Source organism: Musa acuminata, chromosome BXJ2-4 (genome assembly GCF_036884655.1).
Source record: "Musa acuminata AAA Group cultivar baxijiao chromosome BXJ2-4, Cavendish_Baxijiao_AAA, whole genome shotgun sequence".
Lineage (NCBI taxonomy): Eukaryota > Viridiplantae > Streptophyta > Magnoliopsida > Zingiberales > Musaceae > Musa > Musa acuminata.
Genome location: NC_088341.1, coordinates 28953067 through 28977024, shown reverse-complemented (window position 1 = coordinate 28977024; position 23958 = coordinate 28953067). Strand labels below are relative to the sequence as shown.

Genomic DNA, 23958 nt, shown 5'->3' with positions numbered 1-23958 from the left:
AGGGGAAGGGGAAGACAGTGGATGAATATGAACAAATGCGACAGAGCATACATGATATAGACATAGAAAGAGGCTCATCGTATTCACAGCCATCGTATTATGGAGAATCATACGGGCAACAACAGTATGGTGATAGTTGGTCATCCTTCTCTGAGCAACAGTATGATACATAACAGCAAATCAATAACAAAAGTAGAAGCTTTGACATTCACCAATATATGCCTCAAGAGCTGCCTCAAACAAATATGATTCATGACGATCAATCTACGATCAGCACCACATTGATGCATCAATGACATACGGTATATCAATACACTATGTCATTGGATCAATTTCATGATTCGGTCCAACAAACGTATCATATTGATATGCAGATGTATCGGATCGAGGACCCCGATCCACCATCCGTCGAGGCCCGTCGTTCGTTTTGATGGTAGAATTAACAATCAGATATATCTACATATGTGATTATTTAATTCATTTGAATTTTAGAGTTTATATTGTAACAAAATAGTCTAACGATTCAACTGATTTTTCTGTAGATATTTCAATCTATAATGGGCTGAAATACGAACCTTAAACAAGACTACCTCAAAGCCCGAAAAAGATATGTGATACTATTCTTACCTAATTTACATTGATTTTGCTAAACTTATACTTTTACTATATTTATTTGTAACTTGAAAACCCTATCCTAACTTTTTTTTTTAATTTTCAGGTATTTTCGGAGGGTTAAATCTGTGAAATTAGGTGTATCGCTCGGTACATCGTACCGTACCATACCGAGCCCAGGTTGAAACGCCGGTACGATACGGTAAGGCGAACCTTGCTTGCAAGTATTAGAATCATAAAAAATATAATTAAGGAGACACATCATCACTAAATTAAAAACAAGACAATAGTTGAGTTTCGTAGGGTGTTGTCAATTGGAGAAGCATGGGGGAGGGAGAGGAACAATTGGGGAGTCTAGGCAAAGGATGGCGATCGAGGAGGAGAAAGAGGGAGAGCAACAACGGAATGGAAGAAGGGTTGGGGGAGAGAGAGGAGAGCACAAGGGCGGAAGAAGAGGAGGGAAGGGGCTATTGATAAGGCTTGGTAGGGGTGATGGCAAAGGAGGATGGGGAGGGAGATAAGGGGAGAGGGGAGAAGCACGGAGGAGGAGCGAGGGGACCTAACAGGGAGGCTCGACGAGGTCCGAGGTGGAGGAGACAGAGGAAGAGCGACAATGAAAGGGAAGGATAGGCGGGAGTCACACCATTTCGTTGGGAGGGGGGAGAGAGGGAAAGGAGGAGGAAGTGCTACCGTTTGCGAGAGAGGAGGCATCATTGAGGGTCACCTTATGCATGGATGCCGATTGTCGGTCGCCTTTGCATGTGCAGGTTAAGGATAGTTGACTACAAATTATGCTTCCTTATCGATTATAGAAGGAATCAAACTTAGGCAAGGTTTGCATGGCGACAGTGGGCCTGGGGGCCATTGTGTTCGATTACCAAGGGAAAACAACATCGGTAGGGTTCGTGTGCCACATGTCGTAGGGGAGGTGGGAAGGAGGAAGGCAACATTAGTAGGTCTCACTAGAGGAGGATTTGGGTAAGGGATTCAGTTGAACCAACTTTATTAAGTCCAATCTTCCAAACTCATTGGTACTAATCCACTAAACCAAGCCTTATTTAAATCTGATGTGGGTCTGAGCCACCCGGTGCTTGGGCTCAATCATGCACCTGGGCTGCACCTGCTTCAATTTGTCCACTTGGACCAATTTGAGATGCTCAAGCATTGTCTTGCATTGGCGCCTAGGTGAGAGCGCCCATTAAATCACTGTCTAAAATCCTAAGTTTATGTGCATAGCTTTTGGCACATTAAGTGCATTGTTATTTGTCATTTTTGTCAATGGCAATCTATTGTAATGGTTATGTTGTAATATTTTAAGAAAGCTTGGCCCTTGAGGATTTATGATCTTAGTGTTCATTAATTATGCTTATGGGCATTTAACTGTTGACTTTTCTTTTCCAATTTGATAGTAATAAGTGATGTTAGATGTTTTAGCTTTGTTAAACCACTTGAATATGTAAAAAAAATAAGTTGCATAAATGTGATTTATTTTTTGAAAATAAAAATAGGATATTATGCTATTATGTTCTCTAGTCAAATATTGAACTGAATTCAAGCATTTCAAAATTTACTAATTCTTTGTTTCCTGCAGATCTTTGTGAAGCTTTCTCGGCATGTTTGATAGTTTCTGATATAATTTGTTTAGATTTATTATTGAGTTTTTCACTTGTATTGTCTTTTCAAAATGGAATTAGCTGATTACATACTTCATTTATGTTCTATGTATTATATGTTTACCTATTTATAGAGCAGATAGCCATAAGCTAGCATCATAATATTTCTTTCTTGATCAGTTGGTATGTGATTGAAATGGATTCATGGTTTTTCAGTTATGCAGCAATGGCAGGCTCCTCTAAAGCTGATAGAATCAGTCTGAACCCAGTAAATATTTGTTCTTGCCTCATTTACATAAATTAATTGAAAACTTTATTGATTGTTTTATACAGAATTAATTATCAATGCTATATTGAAGCTTAAGTTCCATTTTGTATTTGTTCTGCATTAGAAAAATATGAATTCTATAATAATTTTGGTTAGGAAGCAGAGTTTCTTATTGTAATATTACTAGAATTGATGAAAAATGTTTTGAAATGTTTTCATGATTTCTTGATGAGCTAATTTCCATGTCACACCTTCCATCTCAACAGACCTATGAGCATTTTGATTTCAGGCACATTAAATTTTTGGATTCAAATAAATGCAGACTTGCTAAGTTATTGTACAGTATTTGGGATGGTTTGTAATGTACAATAGAGGTTTTATGGGATGATTAGATTGTAATTGAATCACTCATTCCTGTACAGTATATTCTGTGAGACAGTGCTATGCAAAAAATTATTTAATCTTTTTCTTTGATAAATCTCACAAAGTGATTTACCCTTGAGCAGTAAATTAATTTCTGTAGTCTTAAACATGCAAGTTTTTGTTGGAAAACACCCTAGTAGGTGTCTTGTCTAGCATGCATAAGAAAAGGTCTTATTCTGTATTTTTTTATGCAGTATATTATTAGTGCTTGTTGAGTGTATAAACATACATGTATTTGTCAATGTGTAGAGGTATAAAATAGTTATATTGGTAGATGTGAATACATATATGATTATAAGTATATGTATATGTAGTTATTGACATGTTTTTGAGTGAGATATATTTTTTATCAGTTATTTCTACTCTGGTTATTTTGCCAGCAAAGAATCTTCTTGGATTGTTGTCCTTCGTGCATAATTTGAAATTTTAGCTATTGTGCCATTGGGGTTCTGTAAGATGCAAATATCATATTTCAATGATTAAAGGCATAGAAGTATTTGTCACATAACCGATCATTCTAGAACTGACAATCATATACTCATATATGGCTTAAATGGATGGCAGCAATAATCATACAAACTGTGTCAAAGATCACCTGGTTGTATGGCTTGCTTATGAACAGTATTTTCTCCATTTTATTTCAGATTTAGTTTTCCTACTAATTTCATAAGCATCACACTTTTTGTTGCTATTGATTTATTGTATCTTGGATATCTTCCCTTGATATGCCAGTTATTTTTTATTCTTTTAAAAAAACATTATTTTAAAATAATATTTTAATTCTTGCTATGTATACAAGTTCTGTATCATCTTCAAGACTTCTTTTATAGTTTGTGCCATGGTTTTCTATATTTTGGTTTGTTACCAATATCAGTTCTTTAGCAAACTGGTCTAGTACTGGCATGATGGGATGCATTGTATGTTGGTACTTGGTATGCCCCATAGTTTTTGAAATTTGATTGGAGGAGGATGCGGGAACGATTGGTAGGAAGCGAAGAAGAGGACAAGGAGGAGGTGGTGACTGAGTACTCGAAGAAAGAGGAGGTGGTGATAATAATGCAACTGAAAGAGAAGTGGCTACCATGCCACAAGGAAGACATGGCATGATGTAGCAAGTTAAGATCCACAAACAGCCATTTTAGCAAACACTTGATAGACAAATTACAAATGCTGACTTCGCAAGCTCTAAACGGTTTCGTGACAAAGGGTCCAAGGTGGTTCGCCACAGCCAAAGGTCCCCACAAGTGCTCATATGATATTATTGCAAGGCAGCAAACCAGCCCTATACACTATCTTAAAAGCTCATCTATCCATATACCACCTAGGTAGCTCCTGGATGCTATGCTTGTTGAACTCCGCACCACTTTACGAAGTTAGAAAACCCCTAAAATGGTTGTATGGATGGCCTTTTTTAGGCAGCTTTGCCATTGTGTGATGACTGAACACAACTTGCATTTATAAGCTTGAAACGACCACAAGAGTTAACCAAAATGAGACTGCCAAGCGTACTGCAAGCTCTTTACATGTTGTTCAAAGTATAAACAAAATTGAACGACATGGACATACACGAGCATTACATCAAACATTTTATTTACAACTTTGTCGGTGACATTCTTCTCCACTTATTCTTTTGACGACATTGTCGAAGCCTTTGTAAAATATTCAATCTTCTGCTCTAATTACAATGCACCTCTTGGCTCCTAGTTACACTTCATCGTTGTTGTTGAGTAGTCGAACCTTGATTCGCCACGCTTTTTTAACTCTCCAATGACTTTGATCTGGTGTGGTGTCGATGGAGTTGTGCTGATCCTTTGTTGGTTCCTGAAGATCCTTTAGACGAAGGAAAAAACTTTCCTCGTAATGCACTACTCTCTCAAATGTCTCATGTCGCTTGAATTGAGTGGATGCCTGTTGGAGCTTTAATGAGCATTGCCTCATAGACTTTGAAGTTTTTGAGGTCTTCCTTCCGTAAAATTTGCCCATTGATTCTTTTTCATTTAGTTATTTCCTCTAAGTAGGTTCACGTCACTTTTGCTTTTGATTGACATTTTGTTGGGAAATGAAACAGACAATTTACTCTTGATAGCATCGATCACTATTGGTGAGAATTTGACAACTGTTGTTTTTCACTAAGTTTCTTCGAAGGGTCTTTGAACATGTGTAGAGCTCTTTTGGATAAATAAGAGAATTGGGGTACTCAGTTTCGCCTATTCTCGTAAGAGTTGAGAAGGTAAAGGCTACTCGCTTCGCTTGCCTCCTCGACGGTTGTACTCCATGCATTGAGTTGATTACTAGCCCTCGCCTGCTCTTTGCTCACACTTTCGAAACACCGAAAGTGTTTGCACTCCTTGTGTTGAGTTAGCAATTGTGATTCACCTTTTCACTATTATTGAACTTCTGAAATATAAGTTTTGTTCAAAAAGAGTAAAATTTTGTCTCGACTTGGAGCAAGTCTCGAATAATTTTGGTTGCCTTTGAGATTGTATTGTCTTTTCCAATATTTTTGCCACCTACTCCTTTGAGTAGAAAAGGTACAACATAGGTATTGTTTATTTTATTCCTTAGTCGAGCATGTTTACATCGATCTAATGTCCTCCACTTTTGACTATTTTGACGAGAAGCCCGTTGATATCGGTCTTGCGAAGTTCCTTGGCCTTTGCCCTACAGCCTTATCTCAGTACTTGAAGTTTGCTTCTGCATTCTCCATCTCCTCGGCCCCTTTCATGATCAAGCACTCTCCCTCCGTGAGAGCGAGGGGTCGATGACACCATGGAAGTCTCGCCTTTGTGATACTATGGCATTGTCATGCCTATCGCCCAACTATTCGTCATCGCATATTTGCATCCATTTTTTCGTGATTGGAAGATTCGCTTCTACGGCATTGTGACACTTCTTTGAGTCCACCTCCATTCTAATTGACACTTGATTTTGGGTAGCTGAGTCTATTTGGACTCGTCGTTGCTTCTCTCGTGGGATTTCTCCCGTGTGTTGCATTCTTTTGAACTGTTCCACCACGATCCATTGCACTATATCGCCTCCTAGTGACATCTCTATTGCATTCTAATCCTTGTGGGATGAACCCGGACTGCAATCTCTTCATGTATGGCCTTTGTCAATACATCGTAAGGCCTTTGCTACCTCCAATTGTATTATCTCCTTTGGTAATTGACCTTCATTCACTCGCTCTCGGGTCATACCTGGATAAAGCATATCTCTAGGACAGTCCGTCGCCTAATAGTGCCTAAAGTCCATTCAGTTCACTAAAGTTGGTGCGCCATTGTCTGGATCCAGGGTCTCTACCCGCCAACACAAACCCCACCGCGCCCTGCTTCCTTCGTGGTAACTCAAATGACATCACAACATATTCATAAAGAGTACTTGCCTCCGCATCCTCTTACCTCATACTAAGGCCTTCTGACTCCAACTTCGCCTCCGTAAGTTGTCTTATTAGTTCCTTCGTTAAATGCTTCGCTGAGATAAGGTGTATGTGCCTCGAAGCTCCTTTCGACTTTGGCACCATGTAGGTTGAGTCAGCTCCATCAGAATGAGGGACCCATGGAATGACATGATCCTGCTCATGCGTTTGCAAGAGTTCATGTCATTGACCTCTGTTCAAGGAAAGCTTTATATCTCCACTCCGTGTTCCGTCTTCTATGTCGACTCCCTTCATGCGGCTTAGGCACTTCACTAAGTTCCACCCAAGTTGTTTCACTCCTCGGTTTGCATTGACTTGATAGTGACCCTCACGCTCTTTATTCCACGGGTCAACCCGTCGTCGAGTTTGATCTCCACATCGACTCTGAGTGTGTCTTCATTTGGTATTGCCTTGGATAGCTCTCCCACTTGATCTCATAATGCGTTCACCAATGCATTACTTCATGCGAGATCATAGGGTGACTCCTCGTCGCTCGTTGGGTTCGTTGAGTTTTTTGAAGTTGTTGTCTTGAGGTACCTCTCCTTAACATATGCGATCTGTTGCACATGATTCTCTCTCTAGAGAACCGGGACTTATTCCTCCTGGATATCTGTGTTGTTGAAGTAACTTTTCTCTTTACATCTTTTCCTTTTAAAGTTTTGGATATCATTATCCCTTTAGACTACTCCGCCTTGTTAAACAAACTATGCACTGTGTCGCCCCTACAAATGCACTTGCTAGATTGCGATTGTTTTCAATACAACCCTCGCTGTGCCTCTTAAGGCTTAGCAATATGCTGAATTTGTTGTACACTTTAGTCTCCTACAGATGTATCCTTCTCATGTTGAAGAGAAAGTTTTAATGCTATATGGTGTCGAGTTTCGATAGCCTTGGGATAGCCACGGACAATCCATCATCCATATACAACTCCTTGCATGAGTACCAAATTCTTCAAGTTAACAATTCTTCTCACTTTTGAAAGCTTTGTATAACTCTTTCGGTTGCTACGCAACCCATCCCACCTTGCAAGGTCTCATCCTTTGCCAAGTACCCCACTTGCCTTGAGCACCGTCAAGTTTGGTTACCAACATCGAGATGTAGCTTTAACTCAGCCATCCTAACTTTTGTGCGCTACACGTTCTTCCCAACTCACTTATATTCGTGGTGCTTCTCGCACGAAGTGTTGACCATTCCTTTGAATGCCAATCTCGGATGTCTGCTCCTCTAAGTAACTCCTTTCTCTACATCTCAATGTCCATTTCTCCAAATGGTCATGCGTGCTGGCTGCCCTCAACGCAGCGCCATTAGGTCCCTCATGCTTGCATGTTAAGTGTTTCTAAGTGTGCTTGTCCTTCTCTAATACCATTTGTCATAGACTTGGTTGGTTTTGCCTAAGACGCGCGACACCCTTGCGTGTCCGTTTGCAAAGGATTTGCCTCCTTAAATTCTCTTATGATCTCTTAAGGACCTATAAAAGAGAAGACGGGTTAGAGAAAGCGTTTAACTTGGGTTCCACAAGTAGTTATTTTAGTAAACACTTGATAGGCAATGCAAATTACAAACATAGACTTCGCAAGCTCTGAATGGTCACGTGATAATGGGTCTAAGGTGGTCCACCATGCCCAAAAGTCTCCACAAGTGCCCACATGTCACTGTTGTGGAATAAGATAGCAAACCAGCTCTAGACACTACCCTAAAGGCCCATCCAACCATGTGCCACCCAGATAGCTCCTGGGTGCTGTACTGGTTGACACTCCGCACTACTTTAGGAGCTAAGAAACCTCCAAAATGGCTGCTTGGATTTCTTGTTTTTGCACAGTTTTGCCTCTCTGTGACGATTATACACGATCTACGTTTACAAACCTAAAACAACCACAAAAGCTAACCAAAATAGGGTTGTCAAGTCTACTGTAAGCCCTCTACATGTTATGAAAAGCATGAACAAAATCGAAAGATACGAACATATACAAGCATTACATTGAACACCCTATTTATAGCTTTGTCAATGACAGATCAATACGGGGGTATTTTAAACCTTAGTTATGCTTCTTCTTGTTGAACTTCCATTTTAATTAATGTCTCCTTAGAAAATTCTAAGCAGTATTTGATTTGATTTAATGAGCATCGAAGTAGATAATTCTAATAATTTCACTCTTATAATTCTGCCAGGGAACTAACATAACTTGTTCTTGTTTTGGTTTCCTATCTTTATTTCCTATAGTGTTGGTTTACATGAATCATAGGTGATATAACAGAAATTATTCCTGATATATGTGTAGGATGCTGCATTTAATTGGAAATCTAAACATATTTGTTTTATGTGCAGTCACCCCTCTGTTGTCCAAATCTATCTTCAAGTAATAATTTGAACATCTTACAATCAGTGAGACTGGGAAAATACACTGAGGTAAGGTAGAATGGCTTTTTACATTTTGATATATCTTTTTCATAAGAATGCTACGTGTATATTAATTTCCATATGCAGTGGTTTAATGATGTATCAAACAATGATATCTCAAATAAATGTGAGGATGCTGTTAATCTTCTTTCAGCAAACTTTGGGTGTCAGGTAAGCTTATAATTTCATATAATTGCTTCAAAAATTATTTTTAAAAGATAATTCATAATTAGAAACCTTATTTATAAAGGTGGAATAAAGTCGATGCTTCATGGTTGATGTAACGTGCATTTAAATATGTATCTATATATGCCTTCGTTGTAATTAAAGTTTTTCTTTTGTCTCAAGATAATAGAGATTACATTACCAGAGCTAGAAGAAATGCGGACTGCCCATGTAGTTTCCATTGGTTCAGAATCACTCTGTGGATTAAATGCTTATCGTGGGGAAAGGTTGGAATTTTCACCCTTGTGAATTTAGCTTCCTTTTGAGTTTATAGCTGCTATCACTAGTCATTTCTTTGACTTGGTTACATAGGAAATTTTGTCTTCTAGATCTATGACTAGGAACACCCTTTTGAAAATCAAAGGTTTTAATGCTTCACCTTGCCACTTCTATTGAGCTTTCTGCTTTTGCTTACATTGATGTCATACTAAATTTTAGTTAAATTATTAAGTTGATTTGCCATATGGTATTTTATGGCATGAAATGACACTGTTGATTCGGATGTATCCGTTCCTGCTGAACACATCAGGAGAAACTTGCAAAATCCATAGAGGAAAGTTCTTGTCCTAATATTTCTAGTAAGAATGTAGTAAACTAGTAATTATTTTAGAACCTTGGACTGAAATTTACAAAGTCTTGTTTTAGAAATAACTTAAGCAATCGGTGAATAATTGCAGTTTTTTGATTTATGTGTAAACCACAATGATATCAGTTTCCACTATATTAATTTGCTCTTCTATGAGCTATCTATTCAACCTCTTAAATTGAGGGAAAGATTGAGTGTGAATAGGTTTAGGAAAAATGACCATCACCATGCAATTGTTGGCCATGATATCCATATTAGTGGGGAGATTGTGAATACTAAGAATCCTATCAGGTTAATGTCTTATATGCTCTATCTTGTCTTCTTGTAATCATCTACTGTTTTTTCTTTTCCTTTATCCTCATGGCTATAAATGAATAGCAAGGATTTGTGTGCATTGTAATTGATTAAGGGCTAAAGTTTCAGTACTCATTCACTTACAAAGAGTGAGTGAGGACTCTTGAATCGTGGAACTGCATAGTTCCACAGGATGCCAAGCATATTGAGAATTTCTCTTGGATATAGACTAGTACATTAGAGCGGTCCCAACTCGAATAAGAGGATTCCAAGGTGTCATTAGTGATAATGTATCTAAATGGTAATGTAAAACTTTTGGTGGCACATTTGTTGAGAGGATTGCAACACAATAGTCGCTATGTTGTGACTTAGGAAGACTTAAATGTGAATTATGAACTTAGTTTATGCTAGAGAACACTAAATTCATTGCGTGGTATATGTTGAGGCATTTCATCTAACCATGATAATTCAGGAGTACGGAAGTAGTATTTTGCACTAATGCTGGATATACATAATGTGTTTGAGAAAGAAAAACTTTTCAACTTACTGAATAGTTCAAAGCCTAGGCTAATGTCTATGAGCTAGCAAGTGTAATCATGAAAGCATAATGACTTATGAATTTCTCTATAGCAACTACAGAGAAGAAATACTCATTGGAGAAGTGCTCTCTGAATGCTTTCGAATGAAAGGACTCAAAGATCAAAGGACTTTAATGGAACATTTATGTAAAAGGAACGACCTAGAATCTAAGATATTCCTTTTGTCGGGTGGATGTCATTCGATGATGGAGTGTTAATAGAGGAAGTGGGCTCTCAATGCACTTATGACTTCTTTTATAGAGGAAAAGGGTAAGGCTAAGGGAAAATCATCCGACTCAAGAAGGTCGTGATTGAGTAATGACTAAGACGTCACCTAGACCTTATATGGGAGCTATACATTTGTTGACCGCATTGCTAGCTAAAGTCCGAGAGAAACTAAGAAGGAGCCAAAAGAGAAGGGTGACTCTCTAAGCTTGAGCGCACCAAAATCGAGTAGCATTGAAAGATTGTTGAGAGGACCTCTCCTGGGGATGGTGCATTTGTTGAATCCACAAGTTGGGAGCCATTAAACTGAACGAGACAAAGGGACATTACAACCTATTGATGTTTGTGGACATTAAATTAAATGAGACAACTTGCACATTGGACACACAAGCCATAAACAAGTCCGTAGCAAATAGAGAGGCAAAAGACTCAAACTGAAATTAATGAAGCGTTTGAGCCACATGAAGGCAGTTAATTTGAAAGCAGATAAAGATGAGTTGATATCTTTGGCTTGGTGAAGTGATATCAAGATGAGAGTCAAAAGGACATTACTCCCTTTGCCAATCCTATTTTTGGAGTGGCAAAGGGAGTCAATATCAAGATGAGAGATTGAGTGGGAGTACCAACTTCATGAAACTTCCATTGCATGATCTCTATGTCATTCTCGGACTAGAGTTTCTTAAGAGACTTAAACAATACCCATGACATTCTTGAATTTTCTTTTGCTGATCGGAGGTGACTCTCCATGCATGGTGCCACTTTTGAAGAACACATATGCTCTCGAGAAAACAAGTGGAAGAATAATTTAGATAGGAAGACCTTACTCATCTTACACTGATATAGCTAGAGTTGGAAAGCCTTAATGCAGAGTGGGAGTCTATCAAGATGAACATTCTTGAAGAATATGCCATCATCAACCCTTTCTTTGTGGATGCAATGTGGAATGATAGTTTGAACTCGATGAAGTTGAAGATCCTGTCGGCCATCTATATTGGGCATCACTCAGAATCAAAGAATTTCTAGGACCTCTCATACAAGTTGTTGTGTGATAGATTGTTCTAGAACTTATCTGCACTCCTGAGTTTCTCGATGTTCTCAAGAAGTAAGACCGATAGAGTGGACTTCAGTGCCAAGTAAAGTCTAAAGAATCAAAGTTGGAAGTGGCCTTGCAATAACTATTTAATCACCTTTCGGTGATTGACTATGCCAAAGGTAATATGTCTGTACACTATCTTCTCATCTCAAAAGCAGAGGATAACATAGTCCTACTAGGAGGAGATGATGATGTATTCAAATGTGAGGGACAAACTTCACCGAACAAGACCATAAACTCATCATGCTCAACGACACAACACTAGCAAAGGTCCAACTAGTAACACGCAAGCTCTTGCCAGGTGATAGCTCTAAGGGGCTTGAATGCAAGTATGAAGATCAATGTTGATCATCTCTTGTAGATTAATAGAATTGAAGGATTTAGTGAGAAACATTCCAACCTTGCTAACGTCCCCAATTGAACTTAGTGGCGAGCTAAAAGAAAGTTGATGGATTAAAGTTGAGGACTTATAAGTGGAAGCAGGAAAGCATGATACGGTTGATGATGATCAACTTGTACCTTACCAGAAGGCTTAGATGAGGAATCGATGAATTGAGGTCTTAAGTCTACTAACGAGGTATGAGCCATCAACAAGATACGTCAATATTATAATTAGTTGTGTCCAAGGTTTGACTTACCGGTCCAAGCTTGTGTGCCGGTCGATCGCTGTGCCGCTCTATATCGATGTACCGACACATGGTACGCTGGTGCATACTAATGTGTCGACGAGGAAGAAAAAGAGGTTGAAGAAGAAGGTCTACTGGAGGAACAGAGGAGGAAGGAGAAAGAAGGAAAAAGAATAAGAAAGAAAAGGAGGAGAAGTGCAGCGATACCCGGGAAGCAATGACAACAGTGGCAGGTCGAAGGGAAGCAGTAGCATCACAATGGCGAAGTGGCAATGCCACTGCAGCATTGCAGCGGCGAAGTGGCAAAGACGTAGTGCCGCTGCAGCATCACAGCTACGAAGCGATGAAGAGGTAGCATCACTGCAGCGGTGAAGTGGCGAAGAGGCAATGTTGCTGCAACATTGCAGTGGCGAAGAGACAGTGCCATGGCTTCGTGCATGATAAGAGCCCTAATATATTTTGTTTAAAGGCTGAAATGGACTAGGGCCCACCACTTTTTGATTTTTTTATTATTTTAATGCAGACCACCCTAGACGGGGTGGTCTGCGTATTGGCCAACGCCCGGACTGGTATGCATCACCAAAACCGTACCGTTTCGGGTGGTACAGCAATTCTTGGTTGTCTACCTCAAGCTCTAAGCAATAGCAACTTAATACTACAAACTACAAAAGCTACCAAAGCCACACCAAAGGAAAACTTTCAAATTTAGAAGGCCCATTTTGGATCTCGAGGCTCATTTTGCTGGTAACATATCAATCATAAACTTTAAGGGAAATGATGTCCAAACTAGTTTTGTTAAACGGTGGTTGGATGCTTGCCTATGGTTTGGTTAAGGCAAAGGCAAGTTTGGAGCACCTCAAATGTCTTCGAGTGAGGTGCCTCTTAGGTGAGTGCCTCAACTTCGGCATCAAGCATTCTAGATGCTCGCCTAAGCTGGCCCAAGGCTAGGCTCAAGTTGGGCCTGCTTAGGTCTAAACCCGTTTTAGTAATTAAATTTGCCAGAGAATGTCCCATCATGCTTGATTTCTCGAACCTGGTTTAGGGTAGTCAAATAAAAAGCCACATATGGAAGTTTGAATGTGTCAACAAGAAGTTTTTCACCTAAAAGAGATGATGGTTTTAAAACAAGGTACTTTTGATTCATAAAAGTGTGAAAGTATAAGGGGAGGGTTTGGAGTCGGCATGTTCACAAATACTCCTATTGACTTACGCTGACTTTGAGTCATTAGTTACAGAAAGAATAGAGTTCAAATCACAAAATGTTACTCATCTCATGAAGGGGATGCTTTGGCTTATGAACCCTCGATTGATGCCTTAAGTAACAAATGTTGGCTAGCATAGGAATCAGTTGTTGGCAGAAGAGTTGTGCCAGCATCATGTTTTTATCCTTGAGCAGGATGAAAATAAACTACTGGATGTATTAGTTGGATCATCTACAGGGACAACTGTGCTAAATAATACATTCAGATATCAAATTTTGATTGACTAAAAAAAATGGTAAGTTGACATTGAACTTGCTATATTTTCCTCCATTCTCTAACTTGCTCAAACCTCGGTGACATACTTCAAGATGGCCTTGGAGTGGGTCGTAACTTCCATTTTTGCCTCTATTCTCGGAGCACATTTGACGAGTGATAAGCCTGCTCAAACTTCTTAGGCTATTTTTCCTTTCGATGTTATGATCGAGACAATTTCCGTCTCCTTTACAGAGGGATGTAGTCATTAACAGCCTCTCTGAGCTTGGACTGTTGCACATCTATCTCTACCTAGACGTGGGCCCATAACACAAGCATTTATTTCTTTTATTTCTGAAGCTAATTCTCCAAGTAGAAAACTTTATCTTAGAGTTGAATGCTTATCTTTTAGCTAAAAATTCCTGGAGGCCTGAAGTTGGGGTTTCCTTTCCTCTTATGCTCATTTTCTTAGCTCGGTACTTCTTTTGGGTTGACAATCACCATACACAAGCTGAGGGTTTATAAAGTGCTTTAATTACTGGGCGGTGGTCTTCCTAATGGTTCGGGCTTTGTCTGATACATTTGGCACTTTTAGGTCCTACATCGAATGAGATCCATGACAATTAAAAGAGAATACACACCGAACAACAACTTGGAAAGATGCAACATGAAAGCTCAAAGAGGACAGAACGACTTACCACCAGGAGTGGTGCGGCTGAAGCCTGTCCTTGTTAATGTATCTTGGTTTGAAATGAAAGAAATTGTTGGATAGCAACCTATCTCTATAGTTCTCTTGCTTGAAGTCTGTCAAAAAGTGTTTTGACATTAGATAATTCTGGCGTTTTCTTGCTTGGGCAGAAGGTAAAATCCTGGCCATGTCCAACATAAACAAATTACTCATTCCAACACATGGTAGAAGGGAGAGCTACTTAACTCTAGAGACTTGACACAAAACTACCATAGATCTGGAAGAAGGAATAAAACAACTTCATTGCTGGAGCTCTCTTCCGAAGATGTCTATCCTACAAAGTTGATCAGTTAGTGCTAGGAATCAACACTAATTGGTTTGGCATGAACCTCCACTCTCTCAAAAGGTATCGTTGTATGTAAACATGCATAGGGTGGTGCTATAATATATACATGCCTTAGGTAGAGGGACTAGGAGGATGTATTTCTTTTAATGAGTTGTTCACTCCCATTGTTTATATCTACAATAATGACAAGTGGTGTGGAATGAATTGAAGATTTCTCTAGGAGTTCAATCTCTCATCTTGTAACCACTTCCTTGGAGTTCTTCTATGAAGAATTCGATGATGAAGTCCCTAAGCTCTATATGATGTTGTCGCATTCAAATGAATAGAACCCTATGCTTCATTGGCCTATGGAACCATATTTTTTCCCTCATCAATATTGATGGGCCCAAGATTCTCGAGTAGGGATGAGCAAAATTAAGAAGATAGGAAGGTGAAGAAGAGGAGGGAGAGTACAGAGGAGGGAAAATATTCAATACCAGACATAATCTTCTTTTTATGGCCTGAGTTGGAAAGAGTCTGAGATGGGAGGCTCTAAATGTTTTAGGAGATCAAGGTGAAAGTTGAAATTGTAAAGGTGGTAGTAGTAGTAGTAGGAACTAAGAAAAGAGGGAAGCTCACAGGTAGTCTGCCTACTGAGGCTGAAAATTTCAAATGAGTGATTGTATCATCAGCCTTAAAAAGATGAAGAGGAACAACGGGTAAACCATAATCATGGTTCGCTTTACTGCTCTATATAGAAGTACAATCTGCCTACTGAGGCTGAAAATTTCAAATGAGTGATTGTATTATCAGCCTTACAAAGATGAAGAGGAACAACAGGTAAACCATAATCATGGTTCGCTTTACTGCTCTGTATCGATGTACCGACCGACTGTTGGAATGGTACGTACCGAACCGTACCAACATATCGACACACGGTATAGTGGGGCATACTGACAAACCGATATATATCATCCATGCCGAGTGGTACACTACAGTACAACGAACCTTGCCCATAATTGACCGAGGCAAATAAAAAAATCAATGCCAGATCGGTGCATGATCATCTCAAATTCAAAGCAAATGATGCATAACTAGCAAAATTATCAGGGCATGTCTCATTACTAGCTTGATAATTGTTAAATACTAGTGACAGTTATTTGTTAGCCGACTTGACATTATCCCTCCAATTGAATTTATCATGAATCTATATGGTCGGTTTGTTATGGATTTAGTTGGAATTGCCTAAGTCGTGAGGCACCCTTGCGGCCAAGACGCGAACTTAGCTTGAGTTGCCTAAGTTGCGAAGTGCCCTTGCGCCAACTTCTTGAACTTAGTTGGGATTGCCTAAGTCATGACGCGCCCTTGCGATATGCGTCCGCAAAGGTCAGCCAATTTGCAACCTCACTCAGGTCCCGAAGGACCTATAAAAAAGAAAGTTGATTAGTTCGAAAACGAGTGGCGGACAAGTCCCGATGTCTCACGGAAAGGGAAGCTTTACAAGCAATTCAACGAGCACCATGCGTGCATAAGAGAAAAGAGGGGAAGGAGGAAAACAAGGATTATAGAAGGTAAAACGAATAGTTGCAAGTCCACAAACAACTGCTCACCGGGTGCCGGGCGCGAAGGCAAGTTCCTGTCAAGTTAACGTGCGAACTTGTGAAGATTTTTCAACGCCCAACAATATACCGAAGCCCCATCCAACCCTGTGCCACCTGGGGGGTTCCAGGGTGCTGAGATGGCTGACGTTTCACGTGCAGCTGCGACTTGCAGAAAACAAGCCGTGGCACGCGAAAACAGAGCTGTTTTGGGCAGTTCGGCTCGGCGCGGCGAGCGGTCGTATTGCAGCGCTGCAACCTGTTCAAACATGCATTTTTACAAGCAAAACACACAAAAACTGAGGCAAAACATGCTGCCATGTCTCGGTACAAGCATGCAAAAGCGACGAACTGTCATGGCCTTAGCTGGAATTGCCTAAGGCGTGAGGCACCCTTGCGGCCAAGACGCGAACTTAGCTTGCGTTGCCTAAGTCGCGAGGCATCATTGCGGCAAAGACGTGAACTTAGCTTGCGTTGCCTAAGTCGCGCTTAGCCCTTGCGATATTGCTCCGCAAATATCAGCCCACTTGTAACCTCTCGCAGGTCCCGAAGGACCTGTAAAAGAGAAAGTTGATTAGTTCGAAAGAACGAGCGACGGACAAGTCCCGACGTCTCGCGAAAAGAGGGGAAGCTTTACAAGCAATTCAGCGAGTACCTTGCGTGCACAAGAAAAAAGAGGGAGAGGGGGAAAACAAGGGCTTTAGAAGGTTGAACGAACAGCTGCAAGCCCACAAACAGCTGCTCACCGAGTCCCGGGTGTGACAACAAGTTCCCGTCAAGGCAATGTGCGAACTTGCGAAGGAGTGTTCAACGCCCGGTACTATACTGAAGCCCCATCCAGCCCTGTGCCACCCGGGGGGTTCCAAGGGGCTGAGATGGTTGACGTTTTGGTGAGCGGAGGCAGATTCCAGAAATCAGCCCGTGGCACACGAAAACGGAGTAGTTTTGCTCTGTTTTGCTCGGTTCGGTGAGCGGTCGCTTTGTAACGCTACAGCTTGTTCGAACTTACATTTTTACAAGCAAATGACCCAAAACTAAGACAAAACATGCTGTCAAGCAGCTGTATATGTAGGTGTGAGCGACGAACGGTTCGTTGAACGGAGTTGTTGCGAGTGCGCGACGACCGTTCGTGACAGAACGGTTCGTTGTTGCGGGTGCGCGACGATCGTTCGTGACAGAACGGTTCGTTGTTGCGGGTGCGCGACGACCGTTTATGACAGGTTGGTCTAGAGGAATACATAATATTAATGAAAGGGTTCAGGCTGAAAAAGCTACTTGCAAATTTGCAATACTTTGAACAATATAAAATTTTGTTCATTTCATTTACAAAGGTTTACTTAGAGAGAAAAGTGGGATTGATTGACCTCATTCGAAAAAAGCAGAGTGGGAAAACATGCCTTGAAACATGAGGTCCCTGAGTTAGAAGAGTGAAACTTGACCAACCTAATCAACTCTCTAAAAATATCCTCCAGTTCCTTCAAGTCCACCATAACCAAAGGTTTCTTGAACCAATCCTCTATAGCATCATTGAAATAAAAGGGAGGTGGAGCTCCTTGGGCTGAGCTCTAACTAATTTTAGGGTATTCTTGAGATGCCAATTCTACCATAGTACCTTTACCCGTAGTACCCGTAGCCGGTAGGTACCTTAAGCAAATCTTGCTAGCCCCATCTATGATCAAGAAACCTTGATTCTATAGTATACATCTATCCACCAATGAGAATGTCCACAACCATTCAAATTCACATGGAATTCAAAAATTGCTGAAATAATCAAAATTCACTGAAATTGGCTGATTCATTTTGGAATTGGAGATACTGGTTGAGTCCAGGCAACTCCAATATTTTCATCCAATTTTGACTTGTTCCTTTCATTTCTGCTGGCAAGTTGATGTTCTCTAAAAATTGCAGTTCCTACGTTTGGGAGGGATCAGTCTCGAATGTAGATTGGGATTGATGGAAGATGAAAATTATGGTCTTTTTGCCTTTTTACATGCTTTAGAATCACTTGATGAATTACTATAGATGCAAGGGTTGTCTTATCTTGATTGATTACAATTTTTAGCATTGCTAATTAATTAATTCTTTAGCTGCTTTTCTTTCAGAAGTATAATGCACTGAGAATAGTATATTTTTAGGAAATATTCCGAGTTAACACTTGATACTCGAACTAGTTTGGCTCTTTTCCGGTCATTCTCTGCGGCTGACTATGTTGCTGCTCAACGCCTTAGGTGAGCATATACAACACTCTCTTGTTATTTGTGCATCTAGGATTTGTAGGTTGATATTCCAGACATCCTTCTACCAATATTTGTCATATGCATATTGTTAATGGATACTTCTTTTATCATTGTGTTACAATATCTTGCACAAATGTATCTTGAACTTAAAATTCAGAGTTGTATGTATTTATGATTTGTTAATTTCTTATCTCATCTCAAATGAGATAGTTTCTTTGATATTTTTTGCTACTCTTTATAAAGGATTGCCAAATCGGTCCATACTGATGTATCAACCATGTGTCAGTATGGTATGTATTGAGGAATACTGACATATTGTATGTCGGTATATCGGGATGTATCGACGGTATGCTAAAAATCACCAAAAATGGCTCTAAAAATATCTGAAAAATAAAAAAAGGTAGACTAGGGTTCTAATGTTGAAAATAAATATAAATTTAGTATAATTTTAACAAAAATAATCTAAATTAAGAAAAAATAGTTATACATCTTTTTTGGATTTTATGGAGTAGCTTTGTGGTACGTTTCGGATTATTCTTTCGTTAATATTAAATTATCTACAAAGAAATGATTTGAATTGTTAGGTTTTTTTAAACAAGGTAAAATTTAGGATTCAAATGAATTAAGTACTTAATTGATGAATATATTTGGTTCTACCATAAAAAAGAATGACGGGACTCCATGAGTGATGGATCGAGGTCCTCGATCCTATATATCTATATATCAATTTGTTATGTTTATTAGATCTAATTTTAAAATTTATCCCAAAACATAGTATACTGATACGGTGTATCTCATTAATGCATCAATGTGGTGATAGTCGTAGTTTGATTGTCGTAGATCACACATCTTGAGGCAAGTACGATTGTGACAAATATTGGTGCGGAGCATGGAGAATAATGTAAGAATTTCTACTTTCACGATTGATCTGCTATTTCATATCATAAGATCGATCATTGTACTGTTGCTCGGAGAAGTATGACTAACTATCACCGTATTGTTGTTGGCCACACAAGATTCTCTATAACACGACGATTGTGAATGCGATGAGTTTCGCTCTATGTCTACGTTGTGTAGGTTGTTGCATTTGTTCAAAATCATTCATTGTTTCCCCTTCCCTTTTTGCTTCTATATATAACTTGATTAGTATCTTGTTGAATTCCATTATCCGAATCTTAGGTGCCATGTGTAAAATACTATTCGATCTATGCACCACCCTCAAATTGTGTAGACGGGACAATCGACTCCCCGACATTGCCACCATTTTCTGTCGAGGTACTGCTGTCCACGTTGTTACTATGTCTTTGGATTGTGTGGGTTGTTGAATGTGATTAAGAAGGTTTTTCGTTGCTCAACTCGATTCTTTTCAACAGTGTAGTTGATGCTATTGCCTTCCTTTGCCTTTGCCTTTGCATGCTGGTTGGACAATTGTGACAATTGGGTGTCTCTAGTTGGTTACGTAGTTTGACTAAATGTTGTCCGACTCCTTCCATCATGTTTTGATTGAGGGGAATCTTCATCCTACTAGGGATGTACTTCCTTTGCCTCTATTGCTTTTGTGATAAAACCTAAAAGACATTTAGGATCTCCTACCAAAGATCCTACTAGGGATGTACTTCCTCTTCCTCTATTGCTTTTTCAGTGACATCGTCTCTCTTCTCCCCATGCGGGGCGACGTCGAATACCTAGAATCGAACATTTCCTATAAAGCCATTACCGTGTGGCCCTACCTCTTTTGTTGTATTGACTTTAAGGTAATGAAATTTATATTAAACCGAGTGATTCTAAGCCAGAGTATCTAACCATTTATATACTTTTGAATTAATGAGTAGATCCAATGATAATTATATATAAACTTTATGATCGACTATGCTTGAACTACCCACTTGTTGATTGATGGTAGCTCACCAATATCCTTCAGCATTAGATCCATACAATGAGCTCAACATAGAGTCCAAAACAATATTTTCCTTTTTTCCATCAATTGTAAACTGGTCTTCTTGAAATTGGCTCCATTGTCGGTGTCTATCTGGACAATGTATTATGGTTCGATCTCCTCTACTATGGTGTCTATTAATTTTTCAATATAGTTTGCATCTTGAATTTTGTCAAAAGCATTAACTGACTTATGAAAATTCACCCGTCTGTTGCAATAAACTAGAAAATTGATAATACGCATTCTTCTTGGCCTTGTCTAACTATCACATATCAGTGTCACCTCATATTCATCTCATTGCCTCTTGAAGGATTTGATCCAATCATTCAATTTTGCCATCTCCTCATCTAAATATATGTCGTCGATCTCCTTGGATGTTGGAGGTTGGATCCCCATGCTAGACTTTTAAATAGAGGAGATCATGCTCCGATAATATGGACCATGGCTGTGTTTGCTCGAATTTTATGGAAGTTGAACCATTTTGCAATTGCCTTCCTAATATCCTGTTTCTTTTCTTTTGTATATGCATCGTCAATTTGTGTATCGTTGTTTTTGAAAAATAGGCTTGCGGATTAATATCAATAATATCTAGTGCTGATCTCCTGTCAAGTCCTCTTATAAAACCACGGATTCCCTCTTGTCTCATGCTACCAATTCAGCTTAACTAAGGAGGGGCAATTGGTTATCTCATGCTGGTCGACCTTTAGATTCCTTATGGCATAGGCCCACTGCCACCACCACGATCCTATTGCGAGTCAGGTCATCGATGCCTCATTGCTTTCTCGTACATGTACCGATGCTCCAGTGATGCATGAATACCAACTCTGAGATCCAATCGATTTCATTGTCTCGACCCTTATATTCGTCACAAATCAGCTTTCTCAACTCTTGCCTTCTTTTTTATTGTATCTTCCCTTGCCTGTTATAACTTGTCTTGAAAGGATTTACGGACCTCCGTTGGAACCTTCTTGCATTTTATAACATCGGGATACCCGTCTGCAAAATGTATCTTCACCTGGGTGATTTTTCCACTCTTATTATAGTCACAATAAATGCACTGCCAATGATGACGGTTCCCATCTATCTTTCGAGCATGATCTAGAAAGATATCAAACATCATATTAGACATTAAGTCATTAATCACAAAGAATAGGTTTAATCATCTCATAAATCAATAAAATTCTAGAAAGTGAACACATACCTTTTGATTAGAGTGTTTTTACTCAATCCTCCCAAATTAGCCTCCTAAATTTAATTCAAACTATAAATCATAGCTTTGTTTAGTTTAGGAGAGTAAAAATATGAGAATGAGAGAGAGTTGTGAGTGTGAAAGGGCTTGAGAGAGTTGAAGAGATTGGGAGAGTGAAGTAAGTTGAAAGAGATTCAAACGGTCAATTTGACCATTTAAAATAGGGCAATCTTAACCATTGGTCGGTAATAGTCGAAATCTGATCGTTACCAACTTGTACTAGTCGGTAACGATCGGATTTCGATCATTATTGACTGATACAGACCCTATATCGAGCGATATAGGGTCATGTGACGGTACTGCCTGGTATAGGGCGATTCACGGACCGATCACTTGTCGGACTGATATAAACCGCTCGTACCAGGTTGTACGCTTCGGTATAGTAAACCCTACTCTTTATAATTGTTACACCTTATAGATACTAAACAGGAACTTTTGTTCTTTATCAATTTTTCTTGGTCTTCTTTGAAATATTGTCTTCATAAATTGTCAGCCATGGAAGGTAAAAACTGATTGTTATTGGAATTCTAGTGTTTTATAGAATTTAAAACGTATTGATGCTGTTTTATCTAGGAAAAAAGAAATTTATTTTTCATGGCTGCTCAATTTTTCTGCTATAATGGTTTTGGAACTCTCTTAAAGGGTTGTTGTCTCATGTGGACCGATAATGTCAATCCTGGCTTGGACCAGTACGTTCCATATGTTGATATGTCGGTACATATCGATTTTCGAAAAAAAACCAAAAAATATGTGAAAAATAATTTTAAGTGGTTTTTATACTAATCTAATGCTATTTCAATAAGAATAGAATGCAAATGAGTCATAAGTCAATAGTAATTCTAGGATTTTAGGATGAGATAGTGAATTTATCCTTTTTTGGATCATTGAGAGGAGGAGAGGTGTTGCTTTGGCTTGAGGTTTCGGATCAATTCATCACTCTTGGGATAAAATTTTTCTTAGGCAAGTGTTCTAACCTATCCTACATAGATTTCTATTCTTGATTTCTTCTTGTTTATGAGCAATTTATGGAGTTTTATCCTTTCTAATGGCATCAATCTTATTTGAGCTATAAATTTGCTAATCTGAAAATTTTGAGAATCTTGACCTATATGTCTTGTTTTAACTATAACATATTGTATAGAATTTTGATTTGGGTAAATCTTAATTCTTTGGAAACTAGACTCTTATATCTTTCTTTCAGTATCTTACTTGAATGATTTGGAATGCAAATGCCTGCCCAAATGTTTGTTTCTTTTGATTATTTGGATTCTACAAAATAAAGTTAATATTTTCTGATCTCTCCAGACTAAACTGTTTGTAACTCTCTATAGACAACTCTAATTTGTACAAAATTTACTTCATCTGAAAGTAGACTTATATATCTTTCAAATAATATCTTTCTTAAGTAAATTGAAGTTCAATTTATTATCTATGTACCTCATAGGTTTTATAGATGTAAATGAGAATTTAATGTTTTTATTGTCCTCAAACATAATATCTTAGATCCTGGGTTTAGATTGTGGATGAATTATAATTGGTCCTCCAACTCGGATTTCAGGAAGATTAAACTGTGCATGAACTAAAGTCCTTTTCATAGAGTTGTGTAACTATTTTTTAATACAATTTTCTAAAAAAATAATATATCTCTTACAACAATGATTAGTTATCAAACCTACCTTCACATTGATAATCTCTTAGCTTTCACTCTCGATGCCACACTACCTTTAAACAAATATGTAGATTTTCTTTTTTTAGCACAAATAGAGTCCGAAGGAAGTATGTAACAATATGCCGAATACATTTTAATAAATAAAATAGTCTATATCATGCAAGAGTAGAGTATCAAGGAAAAGGATTATCAGATTAATATAGTGGAGATATGCTCAAAACAAATGATTCATAAATACCACATGTTGCTCATATATTGGTGCAATAGAAAGCTATCATATCAATCATGAATGATGCCAATTACCAGTGCATTTACTTCAATAACACATGACATATCATCTCTATATTGCATGACATAGAGTAAAGCCACCTAAAAAGCAACACATATTTAACTTAGGCAAATGCATGAGAAATATGCCACTGTCACACATGAAAATGTAAGATAAT

At 38.8% G+C, this 23958-nt stretch overlaps 1 protein-coding gene across 4 annotated transcripts in view; it reads left to right on the top strand.

Moving 5' to 3' along the window:
* The window catches only part of LOC135610211 (fatty acid amide hydrolase-like), a 71504-nt gene that overhangs the window by 13304 nt on the left and 34242 nt on the right, over positions 1–23958 (top strand). For 2 of the 4 annotated variants that reach the window (XR_010486069.1, XM_065104425.1), the window contains exons 12-16: positions 2442–2493; positions 8658–8738; positions 8817–8900; positions 9078–9181; positions 18557–18649. Coding sequence is in view for 2 of the 4 variants with exons in the window: in XM_065104425.1 (XP_064960497.1) it covers positions 2442–2493; positions 8658–8738; positions 8817–8900; positions 9078–9181; positions 18557–18649 (414 nt within the window). In the remaining 2 variants the exon portion in view is untranslated. The remainder of the gene's footprint in view (positions 1–2441; positions 2494–8657; positions 8739–8816; positions 8901–9077; positions 9182–18556; positions 18650–23958) is intronic. The other 2 variants (XR_010486070.1, XM_065104426.1) reach the window with 1 other exon arrangement.